Below are 22901 nucleotides of genomic sequence, written 5' to 3'. Positions count from 1 at the left end.
ACGATCCGGGTGCTAGTAACCCGCCGGCGCTTCCGAACGGCCGGCGGGTTACAGCGAACGGGGGGCGGAGCCAGTCCCCGGCGGCTGATCGCTTCACGAACGACGCGATCGCCGCATAGCAACGCCCGCAGCCGCCCCCGCCGATCGGCGTATTGCGGTCGTTTGGGCCCGGACTGTGCCGCCGCCTATCGGCTGGGGGCGGTCCTTAACTGGTTAAGGCCAAAAAATTGGCGTGGCCATGGACCAGGATGTGGGTGTGGTCATGGGTGGAGAGCCAAATTTACATGAATTTAGCAATGATGGGACATTAGACTAGGACTATGGTAGGGATTACACCCAGTTGCCTCCGGCACAGGTGCACCCCAGTTTAGGTAGTGACAGCCCCCCCCCCCACGGATGTTTAGTGAAAGGGACCACATTCACAGTTAGTCTTTTAGTCTTCCCCTCCCCCCTCCCCCCCCCCTCCCCTGCCCCTTCATCCCTCGCACCCCAGTCGTCGCACACTGATTGCTATTAGAGTAAAGGTAGCCATACACAGGTCGATTTGCCATCAGATTCGACCAACAGATAGATCCCTCTCTGATTGAATCTGATCCCAGAGGGATCGTATGGCTGCCTTTACTGCAAACAGATTGTGAATCGATTTCAACCTGAAACCGATCACAATCTGTGGAGCTGCCGCTGTCCCTAATACCGCCACCCGCCCCGGAAACATTACCTGAAGCCTGGTCCCGGGCATCTTCTCCGCATCGGCTCCCAGCTGGCATCTTCTCCGCATCACCTTCCGCATCCGGCATAACTTTCTGTCACTCCAGTGACAGCGGAAGTTCAAATAGAGCGCCCTCTATTTGTACTTCCGCTGTCACTGCAGTGACACAGGAAGTTATACACTAATGCCGTGATGCAGAAGGTGATGCGGAGAAGATGCCGGGAGCCAGCTTCAGGTAATGTATACCTGCGTCGATCGTATGCCGCTAGTGACGCGCTCCCTACCCGCGGGCGATCTACGGTAATTTCCCGCACGGAGCGATCGACGGGATCGATCTATTTCGGGACGAAATAGATCGAAATTTTGTGTGAACGATGTGACCGCAGATTCAATCCCAGTGATCGAATCTGCTGTCGATTGGCGGGTAATCGGCCTAGTGTATGGCCAGCTTAAGAGGCGCCCCAGGACCTCCCAACACCTTAATCTCTAGTTATCTGGCTTGCAGTCACTGTCATGTATCCCATTTTCTATTTCTTTGCTTAAAACACAATAGGGGAATGATAGCTGAATGAGTTGTGCACCCTGAGGCTGGAGCCTCTCTCGCCTCTGCCTCAGCCCAGCCCTGGACTTCAGATTCAGCCGGCGGCCAGTGAAAGCGGGCACACAGTACCCCCGTGGACCCCACGCTGCATATGTGGAAGTCGTATCACTTCCTCATATCAGTGCAGTGTCTGCGAGGTCCTAGCACCCGTACTCGCTGGTCGCCGGCTGGCCTGGCTGCTGGGATGCAGCGGGGAGTTGATGACGGCTAGGGGGGGAAAGACCGTCCCATTTTGCCCCTATGTGTGGACACCCATGTGGTAACAATGACAGATGTAGCAGACAGCCAATAGGGAGAGCCACACAGCCCTGCTTCTCACCCAATTTGATCCCATAATCTGGCTGGTGGGAGTTCGGCGGAGAAGGAGACATTTAAAAAGGCTTTTCTGTATCCCTTTAAATGTGTATATCTATATACTGGTATACAGAAGAGCTCCCTCTAGTGCCTGCAGCACATCTAAAGGGATGTCGGGCATGCATTGCACTGGACAGAAAAAACCCAACTCACGCGCACCACTTGTAGGAAGACCCACAGCTTCCTGCCGGACCTGCTCCACAGCTGGTGATTCTTACCGAGCAGGGCTAGTGAGTTGAGGCATCGTTTAGTATATTACTGAACTTCTAGAGCAGTTCTTGTAGAGATGCACCCCGTCAGATGAGTGGCGATGTGCCTGTCTAATGAATCACCAATCCAAACGCAACAGAAAGAAGTAGCTGGCACCATCCATGTATTTGTGGCTCTTTAGAGGTGCCGGATGCTTCTTTCTATTGAACTCCTACCCCATGCGGGAAATCGTAGTGAATTTGGAGGTGAAAAAAAGTGTATACCGAATGCGGAATTTTACCGACCTAAATTATTTTACCTAACTGCTATTAGTGAATTGAGGCCTATATGTTACTATAGTTCTTCTTTAAGTATAAAAATCTATATAGCATTCTCCTCATCCGTTTAGTCGACTGTGACCGTTTCGTAACCATATGTAGTTTTGCAGATGTGTCTGTCAGTTGTTTCTTCTCTCAGCTTTCTGTATAGCATATGCTATCACTATATGAGCTATTTTGTTACTGAATGCCATCGTTTAGCTGCAGCCTGTAGCAGTTGGAACTTTTTTCTTTTTTTTTTGGGGGGGGGGGGGGGGGGTTTGCTGAAACCTTGGGAACAGCATTTAGATGTGTTTAGATTCGGTGTTCAGCTTCATTAACAAGTACAAGATCTGTCACCATGGATCTGATCCCTTAAGTGCCCATTTGGGCTGAGTTCTGTCTAGACTCATTGCTAGCCTGCAGGCTAGTGATGCAACTTGTTGCTGTTGTTGAGGAGAGTTGCCAGCACTGTGTACGATGGAGTGGGTGGTGCGAGCAAGAGAATAATGTCCTACGCCTGCGCTCAATTGAGATAATCTGCCATCCTGATTTCCCACCGATGCATTGTCTGTGGCTGCTGTACAAACGCTAGACTCTCAGCAGAGGGCGCCCTGACTGGCTGCCTCAGCTGAGCACCACCTAGCATGTGCACAAGGCTCTAATACCCAGAATTCCCTACACTCTCTGTTTTCCATTGGTTCATTTCTGTATTTAAAAGTACGTACCTATTTTTAACCAGTTCACCCCCAAGGGTTTTTACCCTAACGGACCAGAGCAATTTTCACCTGTCAGTGCTCCTCCCTTTTATTCCCTAATAACTTTATTACTACTTATCACAAGAAAATGATCTATACCTCATTTTTTTCGCCACCAATTAGGCTTTCTGTGGGTAGTACATTTTGCTAAGTTTTTTTATTCTAAATGCGTTTTAATGGGAAAAATACAAAAATAATGGAAAAAAATCATTTCTCCTCAGTTTTCAGCCATTATAGTTTAAAATTAAACATTCTCCTTTGGATAAAACCAACACATTTTATTTACCCAGTTGTCCCGATTTATTAAACTGTTTAAGGCTTCTTGCACACTGCAACCGATTCCGATTCCGCTTTTTAATCTGTTTTTACATCCGATTCAGATTCTGATTTGCAGTGTGCAGGGAGCAAACTGCAAATCGGAATCGGAATCGGATGTAAAAACAGATTAAAAAGCGGAATCTGAATCTGAATCGCTTGCAGTGTGCAAGAGGCCTAAATTATGTCCCTATCACAATGTACGTCGACAATATATTATTTTGAAGTATAGATGTTATTTTTCTGGTTTTTTTGTTGTTGTTGTTTTTGTTTTTTTTGTTCTGGCCATAATTACAAGCCCCTATGTAATAAATTAAAATTAATTTTCCCTAATAAAATATAGATTAAAAAAGCTGAGTCCCTAAGGCAACTATTTATTGATTTATTTTAAGCTTATTTTTTTTCAAAGTTTTTTTTTTTTGGAGGGGGGGGGGGTTGGAAGTGTAATTTTTATTAATAATGTGTATGTGTTTGTGTGTGTAATATACTTTTTGGCCACAAGATGGCGCTAGTGAACACTCCGGTTATACGAAGTGATCCCTTTTTTTTTTTTTACACTTTATTTAACTGTCAGAAGTAGAAATAGACAGCACTTCCTGTATGCAACTTCAGTGATGTGCCACGGTCAAAGAGTCAGGCAGCACTCCTGGCTCACAAGTCGAAGTAGTAGTATGGAGACCGGCACCATCGATTAGTAATTATGCTCTTTATTAATTAAAAAGACACATTGACATGAAGCACGACGTTTCGGAGGGATATCCTCCTTTCTCAAGTGGATGTCCGTGTCTGAATAAAATCACAACAGATACACACTTAAATAGTACATCAACATGGAGTATAAACCAATCACAGAGTACGCCTATGGCGACCAATCCCCTGTCCGCTACTCAGAGCGGACCTGATGGGGAACCTAATTCCTAATATTTTAATGTGTGCTGACGTGGATTACCCAAAAAGCGCTGCGCAGAGAAGGGCGGCGGCATCCGCAGTTCAACCCGCAGTGTCAAGACGCCCACCAATCAGCCGACAGTCTCAGATGACATCGCACTGGTACCGCCTACACAGCGAGGCAGACCAGATGGGAGACAGTGTCGGCTCAGGGCGGCGAACGACCCGCCCCTTAGGCCAATAGCGTCATAGCACCACGTGGGTGAGATGTAAACAAACCACCCACGTGATAGAAACACTGTAGGAGTCACCGCCGGAACCGCTCCCATCACAGCTCGCGCTGTCAGGTAGTCCAAGCATAGAAGGGAGCCGAGAGTAAATGACAGTGTAGACACATTATATGGACAGCACATAGCGAAAAACGGGAGGATGATACATTACATAAATGGTTGCATATCGTATTCCCTATTCATCCCACGGGGTTCTAGGGTGTCTAATCTCTTAATCCAGACAGCCTCCCTATATAATAGCCTCTTAATTCTATTACCACCCCTCCTTAAAAGAGGAACATGTTCTAATATTTGAAATCTAAGTTGGCTAACTTCGTCTATCCCAGAGGGGGCACTTCTGGTTACGCTAGATGTGGAAAGTCTCTACACCTCCATCCCACACGATGGGGGTGTAGAGGCTGTGGAACATATACATACTTGTGCATCTGATTTTGATGGGAAACAGATACGGTTCTTGTGTGATCTGCTGAAAGTTTTGTTAACTTATAATTATTTTCTAGTTGAGGATCAGTATTTTTTACAGGTGCGGGGGAACAGCTATGGGCTCGAATGTGGCCCCATCCTACGCAAACATCTTTATGAACCTCTATGAGGAATCTTTTGTTTATACTAATGAATTATTTACTACTTTTGCCCATTGTTGGCACAGTTATATTGATGATGTTTTTTGCGTGTGGGTGGGGTCACATTCAAGCCTAGTTCAATTTGTTGATCAGTTGCAGGTACAGTGTCCTGCCATTCATATGACCATACACTGTGATAAGGATCTGGCCCACATATAACAGGCCACATGGACATTTTAGTGCGTATACTATGTATCTTGAATTGCAATCAAACTGTCCCTGTATTTTAAAGGCAACACCTGAATGGGGATGGTGTATAACAGGTCCTCAAATAACACTATAACAATTAATACAATTTAGACAGGGGTAAGTACCATTAGGGCGATTAGAGAGAGGCTGGACTGCACGACTGGAACCCAAGTCGGCCCGTACCAGCTTGTCCCTAAGTGTCGGAGCCCGCTTGTAGGACATAAGGGGAGGGGCCTGAAATTCAAAAATATCTGAAAAGCCTTCTCTCAAAATATGCCAATTATGGCGAATAAAATCCGCTATTTCTCCACTATGAATATTAAATTGTGAAACAAAGAGAATCCTTTTCTTGTGTCCACGTCTACGGTTAGTGTTGTCACTTCTAGGGCAACGTAACCTCTGTCTAGCCCTGCTCAAAACCTGTTGGGGATAATGTCTCTGTAAAAATCTCTGTTCCATTTCATCTAATCTCTGCTCTCTTAATTCTGAATCCTCAACTATACGACTAACACGCTGGAATTGACTACCTGGAATAGAGAGGATCGTACTAGGTGGGTGAAAGCTCTCAAAACTCAACACTGAATTGGTGTCTGTGGGTTTTTTATACAAGTCTGTGCTTAACCCACCATTAGACAACCGCACGGTTGTATCCAGAAAGCTCACCTCATCCTTATCACAGTGTATGGTCATACGAATGGCAGGACACTGTACCTGCAACTGATCAACAAATTGAACTAGGCTCGAATGTGACCCCACCCACACGCAAAAAACATCATCAATATAACGGTGCCAACAATGGGCAAAAGTAGTAAATAATTCATTAGTATAAACAAAAGATTCCTCATAGAGGTTCATAAAGATGTTTGCGTAGGATGGGGCCACATTCGAGCCCATAGCTGTTCCCCGCACCTGTAAAAAATACTGATCCTCAACTAGAAAATAATTATAAGTTAACAAAACTTTCAGCAGATCACACAAGAACCGTATCTGTTTCCCATCAAAATCAGATGCACAAGTATGTATATGTTCCACAGCTTCTACCCCCCCATCGCTATTGGCCTAAGGGGCGGGTCGTTCGCCGCCCTGAGCCGACACTGTCTCCCATCTGGTCCGCCTCACTGTGTAGGCGGTACCAGTGCGATGTCATCTGAGACTGTCGGCTGATTGGTCGGCGTCTTGACACTGCAGGTTGAACTGCGGATGCCGCCGCCCTTCTCTGCGCAGTGCTTTTTGGGTAATCCACGTCAGCACACATTAGAATATTAGGAATTCTGTTCCCCATCAGGTCCGCTCTGAGTAGCGGACAGGGGATTGGTTGCCATAGGCGTACTCTAATGTGATTGGTTTATACTCCATGTTGATGTACTATTTAAGTGTGTATCTGTTGTGATTTTATTCAGACATGGACATCCACTTGAGAAAGGAGGATATCCCTCCGAAACGTCGTGCTTCATGTCAATGTGTCTTTTTAATTAATAAAGAGCATAATTACTAATCGATGGTGCCGGTCTCCATACTACTACTTTATTTAACTGTAACAGTTTCCTGTTTTGTGAATGGAGGTGGCCGCTGTTCGCGGTCACATCCATTCACTCCAGGCATTGCGATTGGGTAGAGGACCGCTCGGTCCTCCTTCCCAATCACTAAACACGGGATCCCGACGGAAATGGCGGCGGTAGCGGCGCGGACACGTGCGGTGCGGCGACTGGATCGCGCGACATATCAAAACGTCATGTTGCCGTTAATAGGCTAAAGCATGACATTTTAATACGTATGCTTGTGGGTAAATGGTTAAATAGGTCAAGTATCTATTTGCAGAGTTGGTGTGCAGGGAAACTTTACTTCCACTTTTAAGTTACTTAAAGCAAACCTGAAGCGAAAATAAACTTATGAGATAATGAATTGTATGTGTAGTACAGATAAGAAATAGAACATTAGTAGCAAAGAAAAGGGTCCCATATTGTTTTCCAGTACAGGAAGAGTTAAAATTCACTGGTTATCTATGCAAAAGAGCTTCCCTGAGCTCTTCCACCCACTGGGTTGAATACAGTCATGTTTCTCAAATCTCAATCACTTAAACAGACAAGAAGCAGTGAGAGACAGCTTGAGATAAGGTTTCACTGCAGTAAAGTTTCACTGGTCATTATTTCTGCTTTGTTTCATAGCTTACAATACAGAGTGTGGTTTCTATACTGCAACTGTGACAGTATGATATAAAATAATGCATCACACTGCTATAATAAAGCTAAACTAAGCTATATAACTGAACATAAAAATGAGACTCTTTTCTTTGCTACTAATGTTCTATTTATTATCGATACTACTATACATACAATTCATTATTAAGTTTTTTTGTTTTTTTGCTTTTTGCTTTAATTAGAAAATATGATGCCTAAACTAGCAGGCATAGTACCCAGGCAAGCTATTGAGGACCATCCAGTGTCTTTGTGGTGCCCAAACGTCCTACAATATTTTGTCTTTTCAGTTTGAGAATTACAATCAATTTTTTTTTTTTTTGACTGATTGTAACAATTGAAAAATCTCACCGATGTATCGAACGTGCTACATTTTCCCCTTGATTATGAAAAAAAGTAAAACTCTAAAGAAAATTGCTTGATCTATAAATCAAGAAATTGACAATCTAACCACACCATTGTAAAATGGAATCTTTTTATTATATTAAGTGTGTGACCCTCATACTGACACATATCGGCTGGATTTAGGCTTTCGATGATGTTGGAGAACCCATCGCGGCAGAAGGAGTTTTCCCCGAAGTATGAGGTCCTGCAGCGCCAGGCTGGAGCTCTTCTCCAGGAAATGACCTCACTGAGTAGCGTCCGCCATGGTCCTCTGCCACAGACCGCCAGCCTGGAGCAAGACTGCGAGGAGCTCCACCACTGCCTGAGCCGTGGCACCAGGAACCTACGGATCTCAGATCCAGTAAGTACAGGGCTGGTTCTAGACTTTCTTATGCCTGGAGCCAACTTTGGAGGATGTGGCACCCCCACCACACCCCGCCAAAGAAACGCTGATATAATCTCCCATCATATATATACCTCATATCCTATATATAAACCCCATCACCAGCAAGAGATCATCATAGCCAGTCAGAGGGGAAGCTTTGGCACGCAACCAATCAGGAGTTGCGGGGGTGTCGGTCTTGCGGGTGGGTCCACGTCACCACCATTGGACCAATTCCTGCACTTGAACAGTAGCGGTGACCTACCAGATGTAACTGCTACTGATCGAGTGCAGTGATTGGCCGAATGACGGTTCCATGGTCCCACCCACGAGACCATTGGCACCAGTTAGCAAAAGGAGCAGCAGGCAGCTGTGACTGGCCGGCTTGGTGCCAGCACCCGCACATGAGTGGTCGCGAGCCAAAGCTTCCCCTCTGACTTCTTAGACAGCTGTCTTTGCCCCACCCCCAGGCACTCTTAGCAGCATGAGGAGGCTGGGCCATGTAGCCGCAACAGCCCCGTCCACAAATGGGGTTATTGAAGCTCACCTCAACTAACCTGTCACATGAGATAAATGTGTAAGTGCAGCCCCAGTCCTACTTAGAACTTGCCTGTGTTCCATTTTCCTTTTTTTTTTTCCTCGCCGTAAGGGTTAAGCATTCAGGTTTGCAAATGATTCTCTTCTCTTGAACTGCAGCAAAACTCTCATTACAAGCCAAAAAAACTTTTGCATGGCAGAGAACAATTCTGAGAGCAAGGATTAGAACAGATAGAAAAGGTCACCAGTTTGTGATCTGTCATTCACCTGAGATAATAAAAATGTTGAACATCTGTTTTTAGCCTTTAGGTACAAAATAAGACTCTGGGATTTCAGGGATTTCCTGTTTGGGAGTGGCCTATAGATATGATTGTTAATGTCTTTGCTTTATTTTCACTTTGGGTGCACTTTAATTCCCTTGTCCTTAGGGTCTTGCACTGCCTCATCTGACACAAATGGGTGACATTTGGGCTCTCTGGTTATTGAGGTATCAGACGATGCAGTTAAACCTGTGCCTGGGGTTGAGTTCCCATGTTGTGTGCAGTAATGCAGAGGTCCTTGCAGGATTCTGTGCACTACAGATTATGTAACAGAGAGTTTACACAGGCTGCTTGCCAAACACAAGAGCCCTGTCACTGAGACACAATGGAGGTCAGAGCGCTGAAACAAGACTGACAATAATACAGCAGCGGGAGATTTCTCTGTGTGTTTTCAGTCAGTTACAAAAGTAGGAACAAGGGCAACACATGCAAATCTAATTACTTTACACAAGATACATTAAATAAAGCACACAACACTCACAGACGTTTAACCCTTTAGCAGCCAATTTATTTAGAGGCTTGCAAGTACTCCAGGCCAATTTATTATAACACTTTTTTTATTTCTTATTTGGTACATTTCCCTGCTTCTAAATAATTCTGCTGTAACGCGTATTTATGGCTACTTGTCACTAGGGGGCAGTGTGAGACAATAACTGAGGACTGCTGCTTTAGGTTCCTATATTTTCTGCTTGTAGAGAGAGATCAAAGCATTCCAAGAATTTACAGCACAATGAGTTTGGCCGACTGAGGTCAAAAGCAATGCACTTATTTCTAACGATATAACTCAATTGAAACTGCTAATGGCCCTTGAATTATTGGGACTGTTAACCATTAACACACCATGAACTTTATCTTAAAGAGGCATGTTGTGACATACATTCTCTAGAGACTTTACATTTAAGTATATTACTACTAGAATGCAGTAAATTAGGATCTACCCATTTTATGGTAAGTATCCTGGTTTCATCATCAGACACTTCCTATATCTATATATTGCTGTAAATTTGTATGCAGCCAAGCCTAGGCTGTTTAGGTATGCAGAATTCTACCAGGGCATTCTGGGAGTCCAGGCATTATTTTCACTGGCTTTGGAATTCCCAGAAACAAACCTTCCACAGTAAAACACCTGCCAGCAGTAAATGTTGCCACCTGTCATAAATTTGAGACTGTAAATCCGGATAAGGAAAGATTTTACAATGGGCAAAGACTGACTAAATAATTGATACATTAATATTGTAAAAAAAATAATAATAATAATTACATTATTTTCTCTACAGGTCCTCTTTAAACATTTACAGTAGTTAAATGCAATCTTATGTTTAAAACATACCGTACCAGATACTGAATGGTCTGTAGACCTGAGCAATACATAACTTTTTATGTCCATATTGCCAAAATACCCACCCACACTAGGAGGTACTACTTCTGCCAATAAGCAGGTACTGTGGTAAATCCAATGTCTTTGAAAAAAAGGGGGGGGGGGGGATTTTGGAGATGGAGAAACATGTCAACCTTCTTCAAAATGATCCAGAGCCCCAGCTTTTATGTGGCCACACACTTGAGCCCTCACTGGGTCCCATATGTTGATGGATCTAGAGTAACTATGTTACAATGGCCTCGATTCATAAAGCATTACCTCATGCGGTAATGCTGAAAACAGCAGACTTTCCCGACCACTTAGCAAAGTGTCAATTCATAAAGGCCGTTACCGCATGAGAAGCTGACATTACTGACCAGGGAGATAAATTACCGACTTGGCTGTAGTTACCTCCAACACATGTCAGTAAATTGTCAGCAAATGTCAATTCATAAATCCTGCAACAAGCGGTAAGCCTGACGATAGTTACCGACATCTCTGGTGAGGCGTTAACAAGTTACGGACACCTCTGATGAATGCAAAGTGCAGAGAGCTGAAGTCTGTTTGAGTCATCTGTGGAGAGAGCCGTCTGTGTGAGTCATTTGAGCAGGCAGGGAAACTCTGTGCGAGTCATCTTTCTGAGTCATTTGAGCAGGCAGGGAAAGTCTGTGAGAGTCATTTGTCTGAGTAATTTGTGGAGTCATTTTTGCAGGGCAAAAGAGACAATCGCCACACTGCTCTACTCTACCGCTCAATGGGCTGCGGTAATTTACCGACCTTCAAAGGCAGCTGGGGAAATCTTAATGAATTGGCACACAGACCGGGAGAATACCGAGTGCAGTATTTTCCCGACAAGATTATTTTTTTTTTATCACACTGCTTTTTATGAATTGAGGCCAATGCCTCCAGGTCATGTGACTGACTTTTCCAAAGGTAATTTCTCTGGAACAGCTGCATCAAATATCAAAATGCAAAAATGTAACGTCTGCAACTTTTAGGGAAATTTCATTTTAATGTTTAAAAATGGCTTTTTTTTTTTTTTTAATCTGTGTTTTTATTCCCCAGACACTCTCCTTGGCCCTTGACGTGCTGTCCTCCGGCATCTCGAAGTTTAACCAGTTGTGTCTGGACTGCCTGCGGGATCTGGAACGTAAGAAGCACTCCATTCAGACGTCTTACCTGGATCAGCAGAGGCAGCTCTACGTCCTCTTCTATCGGGACCCGGCTCTGCTCGCCAAAATGGTGCATGACCTGGAGCAACGCGTCACCCAGCTGCGCTCTGACTGATGTGATTATATATGCACTCCAAATGATGTACATAGTCTATAGCCGCACTCTGATGTGAATAGCTAATATTTATATTTATAACACTATAATAAACATAGCATTGCCACATCTGTCCTTGGTGTGACTCAAGATTATACTGATAGTTTAAAAAAAAAAATTAGTGTAAACTCATGGTACCAAATGGCTTCCTTCAGCAACTATCAGCAGCGTTCCACAGGCTGTGGCGCAAGTATTGAGCTATCGCATCCCCCTCACCCAAGTACACCTACATTAAAGGATAAGGGAGGTGACAAAAGAAATGTAGTTTAACTTACCTGGGGCATCCTCCAGCCCCTAGATGTACTTTGTAACCCTCGGCGCAGCTCCAGTCTTCTCCAGGGTCCCGCTGGTAGCCTCGTCATCGGCAGAGCGCTCCTGGTGATGTGGGCGGTGGTAGCCTCGTCATCGGCAGTGCGCTCTGGTGATGTGGGCGGTGGTAGCCGCGTCATCGGCAGGGCGCTCCTGCTGATGCGGGCGGTGGTAGCTTCGTCATCGGCAGTGCTCTCCTGCTGATGTGGGCGGTGGTAGCCTCGTCATCGGCAGTGCGCTCCTGGTGATGTGGGCGGTGGTAGCCTCGTCATCGGCAGTGCGCTTCTGCTGATGTGGGCGGTGGTAGCCTCGTCATCGGCAGAGCGCTCCTGGTGATGTGGGCGGTGGTAGCCTCGTCATCTGCAGTGCGCTCGTGCTGATGTGGGTGGTGGTAGCCTCGTCATCGGCAGTGCGCTCCTGCTGATGTGGGTGGTTTCCACTTGGGGCAGTTGCATGCCTGCTCATGCGGTTGGCGATCCTTAGAGGCTGCCAGCGGGTCTCTGGAGAAGACTGAGCTGCGGTGAGGGACCCAAATGACTTCTAGGGAATAGAAGAAGCTCCAGGTAATTAAAACTACATGTATTTTGTGGCCTCACTTAAACTGAGCCTCCTCCAGGCTGATCTCTACCTTTCTCCGCGGCCGCCTGAATCATCTGCAATTGGCCCCAGAAGGTCTTTCGGTCTGGTGTGTTCTGCGGCTGTGCAGTACGCTCCCAGTTACAGATGCACAATGATAGAGCGTGAGCGGCTGGACTGCATCTGGAGGGTCTTCTCCAGGCCATTAGTCTGATCTTCAGCTCCCTCCACAGATTCTCAATTGGATTCAAGTCAGGACTCTGGCTGGGCCAATCCAAAGCGTTAATGTTGTTGTCTGCTAACCATTTCTTCCCTACTTTTGCTGTGTGTGTTGGGTTATTGTCATGCTGAAATGTCCACTGGTGCCCAAGGCCAAGTTTCTCTGCAGAACCCTAACCTTTCAAAAACCCTTGCTACAGTCTGTTATGACTTGCATGTAAGGCATAATCTCTTGTTATATAATGGCTGACTGTTCCATAACCTCTCTACTCTGTGTGTGGATAACCTCCACTGTGCGTGTGCTGGATCACTTAAGCCTGATATATCTATATATTCGTGTGTATGAATGTGCCGCGAGTCCAACACAACAAATGAGCCATATAATAATCATCGCCTAGGATGTGATTACTGACCACATAAAAGAAAAAGCCATCCATAAGGCAAAAAGTAAATTAATATTCACATAAACGCCACTTCAAAAATACAATACTATATAAATCTTTATTAATCAGGGACATACCCCTTAAAGAGACTCTGTAACAAAATTTTGAGCCTTATTTCTTCTGTCCTATAAGTTCCTATTACTGTTCTAATGTGGTCTGTCTTACTGCAGCCTTTCCTACTTGCACTGTCTCTGTAATAAATCTTATCTCCTTTCCTCTGTCGTGTCTGTTGGGCTGAGGCTGGAATGTGTGGAATGTGCAGCACTGCTTGTCATTGGCAGAAGCTTTACACACCCACTCCAAGTTCTGCATGAGTAACACCAGATAGTTGTTCACAGCCTATGATACTCTGGTTAGAAGCCATGTCATTTGTTTGTAAACACTGCCTAAAACTGTTAATTACAAGCCAGGATTGCAGCAGGGAGTGACAGAAACAGGACAAAGGGGCACAGGGGAACATAAGGAATAGAATGGTATGCTTTTTATTGTAAGAATTTTAGAGTACAGATTCTCTTTAAAACCGCAAACGGCACCGTACAGTAGCACAAAACTGTTTTGTTGCGATACATGTGAGGGACAGCAGGGCAGCGGTGACACCCAGGACATAGGTGGTAAGCATCTACGATCTTATCTATCTCTTTTTGGAGGCTACTTTATCACTATATCTTTCCTTGCTGACCTAGCTGGGTATTTTTCTATCTATTGGACATGGTTTGGCTATTGTGCTTTTTTCATATAGCGATGTAGTAGGATTACAATACTTTTGCTACCCCATAATCTGGGTGTTTATATGTGATATAGATTTACTATAATCCCTTATTTGTGCTGCTGTGCTGTTTGCTGTTTTTAATTGTTTTTATGGGGTACGTCTCTGATTAATAAAGATTTATATAGTATTGTATTTTTGAGGTGGCGTTTATGTGATTATTATTGACGTTTTGCCTTATGGATGACTTTTACTTTTTCTTGTATACATCTGCCGCGGTCATTCGAACGGCTTGACCGATTTGAATGAAACTTGCTTTGTGGATCCCTTACTACCTGGGATGATATGTTCTGGGGTTCTCGCGTCCCCCCTGCACACCTGGGCGGAGCTACAAACAGCCAATCAGATTTCACCCATTCATGTCAATGGAAAAAATGTAACATGCTGCCATTCTCACAGTAGACAAGCCAGAGTCCCCACACTTGGCACAGTTGGTCACTTGGTGACCAAGGTTACAAATCCAGGAAAAGTGGGCGGAGCATAAAACAGCCATTCAAATTTCAGCCATTCAGTTTTAATTGGAAAATGTAAACTGCAGCCATTCTTACACTGTTAATCGCATGGTTTTCAAACTTGGCACACTTGGTCACTGGGTGAATGAGATTAATTAATAAGATTCAGGAAAGTGGGTGGAGCCTACATCAGCCAATCAAAATTCACCTATTGATTTTTTTTCCATTAACCCTCCAGGACAGGTATACATCGAGATCTGGCCCCTCCCAGGAAACAGGAAACATCCACAAGCCTCTCTATAAGTAAAAAGATTTGTCAGGTATCCGGCAGTGAGGATGTTTCCTGTCCAGGGACAGGTCTCTCTATACCTGCGCTGCAGTCCTGGAGAGCTTGGGGGGCTAAGGGCTGTTGGTGCGGCGGAGGCATGTCCAGGAGCATTAGGTTTGTTATCCTGTGTTGTCCGCTTACCTCTCCATATTGCCTTTGTGGATGGTCTGAAAGGAGAGAGGGCTGCTGCAGCTTCTTACTGGCAGGCGCCGCCGGCTGGAATGGCGACTGCACGCTATGCGGAAAGCGGAGGCTGAGTGGGGCATAGCGTGCCATAATCCAAGATGGCGTCCGGAGTACTTCCGGTTCCGGTGTCGTCACTTCCGCCCGCCGGATAGAAGAGTGGGCAGCGTCCCCAGCGTCTCTGCACTCGTGCAGGACGCAAAATGGAGACACAGTCGGCGTCTGCTCTGAGCGTGGGCCAGCAGGCTGCTCAGGAGGAATCCAAGACGCAAGAGCCAAAGCCGGATACTAAGGTATCATTTTATACACATACAAACAGTTGTTTATGTGAAGGCTTCTGTGGTGGCTCTTTGCTAGTACTGTGTTTTTGGGGATTTGGCTGGTGACATAGCTTTCGGTGGGAAGTTGCTCACATGGTTGTGTGTTTTGAAAATAGGCTAAGGCTGTTTTCAATAGTGGTACTTTATCTGTTTTTCAGAGCGCTGCAGCTTCATCTTCAGCTTCAACTGCTACAACTGTTACCACTGCTACTGAAGCATCAGAAGCTGTTAGGCCTAAAAAACGCTGTCCTTCTTGTAATGTGAAGCTGCCAGTGCATTGGAATAAGCTATTATGTCAGCAATGTTCTACTAGAGTTTTGAATGAAGAATCTGCTGTGGCTTATAAAGATTTTTTGAGAATGGTCCGCAAAGAAATGTCAGAATCTATGAAGGTCTTTAGAGAATCCATGTCTGCTCAAGCTGTTATTAATCAACCACCTGTACAAATACCGACTGGTTCTGGAACTGTACCTTCTGCTGCTCCTGCTGCGCAGCCGGTTATACAGCAACCTGTGGTCATTGCTCAGTCTCCTATTGTTATAGACACAAGCCCGCAACAATTTCCGACTGGTTATCCTATAGATCAAACGGCTATACCTACTGGGAAATCTACTGATGTCTCTATAGGAGAGACATTACCTTCTGAGACACATAAGAAAGCAACTGCAAAAACGGATCGTCCTGTTTTATCAGATTCTGAACCAGAAGAATACTCAGATGAGATTTCTGAGTGTGATTCTGAGGAAGAATTATCAGAGAAAGATCAGGATAAACCGTCTAAATTTAGGTTCTCTGCCAGCGAGACAGATGAGTTATTAAAGGCAATCTATGATTCATTAGGGTTAAAAGATGAAACGCCTTCATCAGTATCTACTCATGATCAGGGCCGGCCCGTCACTTTTTGCCACCTGAGGCAAATGTGGCAGAGCTGCTGCCGCCGCTCACCTTTTCTATCGTGCGCTCCATTGACGTCACTTCCTGCATCGCCGTCCATTTACAATACAGTGGGCGGCGATGCAGGAAGTGACGTCAGTGGAGCGCTCGCTGGAGCGCGGAAAAGGTGAGTCCTCCCCGCCCGTGCCTCTTACGATCTGGCAGCAGCTTACTAATTACAGGCTGGAGGGGAGCGCAGATCGGGGGACCCGGGCGAGGGAGGGGGGGGTCCGACCCCCCTCCCCACCGCTAGGCATAATACCCCCGACCTGCCCGCTACCCCTCCGGCTCGGCGGCCGCCCCCCCCCCCGGGCGGGTGCCGCCCTTTGAAGTTTGCCGCCTGAGGCAAATGTTTCACCCCGCCTCATGAGCGGGCCGGCCCTGCTCATGATGCATTGTACGCAGGAATGGAGGGGGAGAAACCAATGGTTTTCCCTGTACATTCATCAACTAAGCAATTGATCGATAGCCAGTGGAGAAACCCGGATAGGAAAGTGTTTTTATCTAGGGGGTTTAAAAGGAGATTCCCTTTTGCAGAGGAAGACTGTAAGCTGTGGGACAAATGTCCTAAGATGGATGCGGCAGGTACAAAAGGAAAATGAGTTATCCTTTGAGGATTTAGGTTTCCTTAAAGACCAATCAGATAAAAAGGCAGAGTTTGCTCTAAAAAAGACTTGGTCTGCTATATGTGCAAATTTCCGCCCAGCGGCTGCAACTACGTGTGTGGGCCGCACCTTAGATCTGTGGATGCATCAGGTAATGCGTCACATTAAGATGGGATCCAGTAAAGAAATAATCTTAAATTCCTTTACCGTGATGTTCAAAGCCATAAATTTTATTATTGACGCTGCAACAGAGTCCATTCGCCTTACAGCAAGGGCTGCAGCTTTGTCTAATGTAGCCAGGAGAAATATCTGGATCAAGACCTGGGAGGGTAGTAATATATCTAAAAACAAGTTATGTACTATTCCTTTTTCTGGTGATCTGTTGTTCGGTCCACAGTTGGATGAAATATTGGAACGAACATCAGACAGAAAGAAAGGGTTCCCCAGAAAGAGACCATTTAGACAGGGGAAGAAGTTTTTTCGTAAGAACCGTCAAGAAAATAAAGTCAAACCCCAAAATAGACGTAAGCCCTGGTCTTTTTCACGTGAGCAGAACAGACCAAACGCATTGTTTGGCAGTTCAGACCCCGCTGCTAAGAGACAGCAGTGACAGCGAACAGGCTGTGGGGGGAAGGTTGGGCGCCTTTTTCCCACAGTGGCAGAAATTCGCAACCAGCCCATTTATCCTCAATCTGGTCAAACTGGGGTACCACATAGTATTTCAGCAAAAACCCCCAGTGAAATTCAGTGTGACCAAAAATTTAAGGTCAGTCGAGGAACAGGCAGCCATGTCCTGCATTCTGCAAGACATGTTAACAAGGAAGGTAGTCACTTTGGTGCCAATCCTGGAGCAAAAGAGAGGATTTTATTCAAAGATATTCCTGGTAAAAAAACCGTCGGGAAAGTATCGACTAATTTTAAATCTCAAACCTCTGAACCCCTTTATAAAACATCAGAAGTTCAGAATGGAATCGATTTATTCTCTCAGAACGTTGCTAACAGCCAATTGTTTCATGCTCAGCATCGACTTGAAGGACGCCTATTGGCATGTCCCAATAGAAGCGAAATCTCAAAGATTTCTCCGGTTTGCGGTAAAAGAGGGTCCAATGATAACCCATTATCAGTTCCGCTGCCTCCCCTTTGGCATAAAGTCCGCTCCAAGAATTTTCACCAAGGTGATTGCCGAGCTAGGGTCCCACTTACACAAGAAGGGAATAATGATTGTTCCTTACTTGGACGACCTATTGATAATGTCAGATTCGAGACAAACATTATTACTACACAGGGAGATAGTTGTGAAGGAGCTTCAGCAAGCGGGATGGATTATAAGTCTGGAGAAATCACAATTAGAACCCACTCAGAAGATTCTCTTTCTAGGATTTATGATAGATTCAATAGAACAGAAAATGTTCCTACCAGAACAAAAAGTTGCGAAACTCGTGCAACAGACGGAAGATTTCAGGAAAAGCAATGTAATTTCGATCCGAAATGCAATGAGGCTGTTGGGGCTGTTAAACTCAGTAGCTCCAGCAGTGCAGTGGGCCATGAAACATGCACGTATACGGCAGTCCTGGGTGTTGAGAAATTGGGACAAGACAATCCAGTCTCTGGACCGATTGATAGAAATTCCGGAGACAGTGAAAGAGAGCTTAGAATGGTGGACAGTCCCCCACTCGTTATCTCAGGGCAGAGCTTGGCAGTTCCCTACACAAGTAATTCTGACTACGGATGCAAGTCTGTCAGGATGGGGGGCCCATGTGCAGGGTTTCAAAGTACAGGGTCTTTGGCAGCAGCATATGAGGAGTCAGTCCTCAAATTACAGGGAATTAATGGCGGTCAAGTTAGCCCTTATAGCAACTCAGCATTTGATAACGGCAAAGCATGTGCAGCTAAGGACAGACAACTCCACAGTCGTAGCCTACATAAATCGCCAAGGAGGAACGAGATCACACAAACTATTGACACTAGCTTTGGAAATCTTGAATATAGCAGAACAGACTCTGTTGTCGCTTACAGCAATTCATCTAAAGGGTTCTATGAATTTACTAGCAGATCTACTCAGTCGCAAACAGCTATCGAATATGGAGTGGCAATTGAACAACGATGTATACCAATGGATAACATCCGTTTGGGGAACTCCAGTCATAGATCTGTTCGCCAATCGAGAGAATACCAAATGTCGTCAGTTTTTCTCCCTGAACGCCAAAGACAATCCGACGGCAGTGGATGCTCTTTCTCAAACATGGGACTTCAGTCTGACATTTGCATTCCCACCATTGAACCTTCTACCTCTGGTTTTGAGAAAGATTGCAGCATCCAAAGCGAAAGTAATTCTGGTCGCCCCGAATTGGCCGCGAAGATCATGGTATCCTCTGCTGCTGAAGTTAAAAGTAGCAGATCCATTACCTCTGCCTGTTCAGGACAATTTAGTATTAATTCAGAGGCAGCTGGTCCCAGACATCAACAAATGGAAGTTAACAGCTTGGTTACTGAGGAGCGGATTCTAAAAAGCTATGGCCTATCAGACAAAGTGATAGACACACTTATTAAGAGTCGGAAGAGGAATACGAGGGCTATATATTTGAAGTATTGGAAGACATATAATTTATGGAAGGAACAATCAGGATTTAAGTCGAATGAGATTGCTACAGTATTAGAGTTTCTCCAGAGTGGAGTAGAGAAGAAATTGGCTCTAAGCACGATTAGAGTACAAATTTCAGCACTTTCTGTTTTTTTGGACAGACAATTGGCCACCCATCCTTTGATTGCTCGTTTTGTGAGATCAATAGAAAGGAATAGACCTATTGCGGTTAAACCATTTCCAAAGTGGGATTTATCCTTAGTACTGAAGGCATTAACTAGGCCTCCTTTTGATTCCCACAAAGAAATGGACTTGCGTTTGTTAACATTTAAAACTATTTTTTTGATAGCAATTACCTCTGCAAGAAGAGTTAGTGAATTAGAGGCATTATCCTGTAGGAAACCCTATTGTATTTTTTATAAGGACAGAGTAGTCCTTAGAACAAGTTCAGAGTTTATTCCAAAGGTTGGAGATATTTTTTACAGATCTCAGGAAATTATACTGCCAACTTTCTGTCCGATTCCGACAAATGACAAGGAAAAGGAACGACATTTATTAGATGTAAGACAAATACTTAAAGATTATTTGGAAAGAGTGGAAAATTTAAGAAAGACTGAAGCATTATTTGTAAATTTCACAGGTAAATTAGTAGGGCAGAAAGCTTCAAAAAGAACGATAGCTAACTGGATTAAGTTATGCATTTTGGAAGCATATAAAATTATGGAGGTTGTACCCCCAAAGAATCTTAAAGCTCACTCTACGAGAGGGACAGCAACAACTTGGGCCTTCAGAGCTGGTGCTTCTCCTCTGGAAATCTGTAAGGCAGCAACGTGGAAGAATTTGGGAACGTTTATGCGGCACTACAGATTAGATCGGATATCTTCATCAGACCAAGACTTTGGAAGGAAAGTCTTACATGCGGTCAGCCCACCCTAAGGTTAGTGTTTTCTTGAGTATCATCTCGATGTATACCTGTCCTGGAGGGTTAATGGAAAAAACTAAACATTAGCTTACCTGGTAATTTTATTTTAGGTAACCCTCCAGGACAGGTGGGGTAACCCACCCGTATTGTTCATAAGCTATGTATATATTGTTTATGTATATATGAAGATATGTTAATTTTGTGCACTATGAAAGAGGTTGGCAAGTGTTAATAGTAATAATAATAATAATAATTATGTGTATTTGTAATACGCTATTGGTTAGGTGTCAGGAGTTGAGACCTGTTGGTAGTTGTTTCTTGGTTATATACTGCCGGATACCTGACAAATCTTTTTACTTATAGAGAGGCTTGTGGATGTTTCCTGTTTCCTGGGAGGGGCCAGATCTCGATGTATACCTGTCCTGGAGGGTTACCTAAAATAAAATTACCAGGTAAGCTAATGTTTAGTTTTCAAGGTGGAATATTTAAACTTCTGCCATTCTTACACTGTTAATGGCAGGCAGAGGCTTCAAACTTGCTACAGTGACTGGGCCCCAAATTCACTAAAGGGGCAGGGTCACAAATAGCCAATCCAGATTTCATTGGTGGATAAACTGCTTCCATTCACACATTTTTAATGCTAGGAACCCGAAAGCTCACACACTTGTCCATTAAAGAGACTCTGAAGTCTTTTAAAAATCCTTTTTTTTATTACAAAATCCTGTTTAACATGTTAGCCTACCTAAGTGGGCTTAGGTCACCTAGTTCCAAATAATATTTGGGGATTTATTTATTTTCAAAAGCACTTAGTGAATTGCAGTTGCTCTGTCCAACTGCCAAAAACTGTGTAGAGAGCAGGGAAGCTGGCCAGCATCATTGTTTAAATCATTTTTAGGTAATATCTTTCTAAAGAATAAAATCCTTGCTGAGAACCCCCTATGATGAGATGGACTAGTCCAAAACCTGTCGCTGCTGTCAGATTACCTGCTGTAAGTGACAGCAACATAGGAGAAAAGTAATTTATGGCTCATTTTACTCTGGAAATAACATACGGTACTTCTTATTTGTATATGCTTGCACATATTTAAAATTTTAAAATTTTTCGCCATAGTGCACCTTTAACCACTTAAGCCTATCTAGACGAATACGTTCGTCAAGATAGGCTGTGCTGCTTCTAGTGTGTGGTGCACGCGATCGGGCGTGCTCCTGCCGCCCGCAGTTAGCCCCCCGATCAGTGAATGGGAATATAATTCCCATTCACTGATCTAAGTCCCCCGGAGAAAAACCGACGGTTTCTTAACAGAGACCGCGGTCTTTCTGCAAAAAAAAAAAAGTTCCCCGTCTACATTCGTACGAAGACGCTTCCAGGACTTTTTTGACTGTGGCCAAATAGTAAACTACACCCACATACATTTTTTAATAAAGAAATACATTAAGTTACATTTAAAAATTAGCTGTTTACTTCCGCACACCAAAAATTACCCAAATACATTTTTTTAATAAAAAAAAATTACAATTGAAAAAAAACAACAGATAAATAGTTACCTAGAGTCTGAACTTTTTAAATATGCATGTCAAAGGAGTATATTGATATAATTTATTTAAATTATGGGCTTGTAAATAGTGATAGACGCAAATTGAAAAAATGCACCTTTATTTCCAAATAAAATATCGGCGCCATACATTGTGATAGGGACATAATTTAAATGGTGTTATAAGCGGGACAAATTGGCAAATAAAATACATGGGTTGTAATTACAGTAACATGTATTCATTTCAAACTATGATGGCCAAAAACTGAGAAATATTTTTTTTTTCATTTCTTTCTTAATATTCCTGTTAAAATGGATTTAGAATAAATTAATTCTTAGCAAAATGTATCACCCCAAGAAAGCCTAATTGGTGGCAGAAAAAACAAGATCTAGATCAATTCATTGTGATGAGTAGTGATAAAGTTATTGGCAAATGAATGGGAGGTAAAAGCTGCTCAGATGCAAAAAATGTACAACCCTGTGGGCTTAAGTGGTTAAGTGACAGCAACATAGGAAAATTAATTTATAGTGCATTTTACTTTGAAACAAATGTATATTTTATACATATGCATAAAACATTTTCAGGTCCATTAATCTTAGCCAAGCGGCCTTCCCCAAATCTGTTCACCTGACACATGAGATCTCACTTTAAAAAAAAAAAAAAAAAAAAAAGACCATGGTGTTAGTTCCAGGTTTGAAGTATGGTAAATGTTACAGAATAGCGATGTGTCACGTTAAGCACGGCGACAGAAGTGCGCTCAGCCCAGTCCTCTTTTGCTCTCATATTTTGGATGTGTCAGTGTGTAATATTTCCCCTCGCTCTCCACCCCCCCCCCCCCCCCCCCTCCTGCCAGTTTGGTTCTCAGGCTCTCCCCATTGTCTGCAGTCAGGAAGTGGACAGGGTGCAGTTTGTCCTACAACGATATAGGATGGAGGGGGGGGGCACTTCCCTGGCTGTGACCTCACTCATTCTCTTACTGTATGATGGGGACGGAGCT

At 44.2% G+C, this 22901-nt stretch overlaps 1 protein-coding gene across 2 annotated transcripts in view; it reads left to right on the top strand.

Moving 5' to 3' along the window:
* LOC137528107 (HAUS augmin-like complex subunit 3) overlaps positions 1-11794 on the top strand; it is a 30952-nt gene extending 19158 nt beyond the window's left edge. For both annotated transcript variants that reach the window (XM_068249390.1, XM_068249391.1), the window contains exons 4-5: positions 7957-8173; positions 11474-11794. In XM_068249390.1, coding sequence (XP_068105491.1) covers positions 7957-8173; positions 11474-11695 — 439 coding nt within the window. In that variant the 3' untranslated portion in view covers positions 11696-11794. The remainder of the gene's footprint in view (positions 1-7956; positions 8174-11473) is intronic.
* Positions 11795-22901: the final 11107 nt, after the last annotated feature.

Source organism: Hyperolius riggenbachi, chromosome 8 (genome assembly GCF_040937935.1).
Source record: "Hyperolius riggenbachi isolate aHypRig1 chromosome 8, aHypRig1.pri, whole genome shotgun sequence".
In the NCBI taxonomy this organism is placed as follows: domain Eukaryota; kingdom Metazoa; phylum Chordata; class Amphibia; order Anura; family Hyperoliidae; genus Hyperolius; species Hyperolius riggenbachi.
Note: the sequence above shows the minus strand (reverse complement) of the source record. Positions and strands in the feature narration are given on the sequence as shown.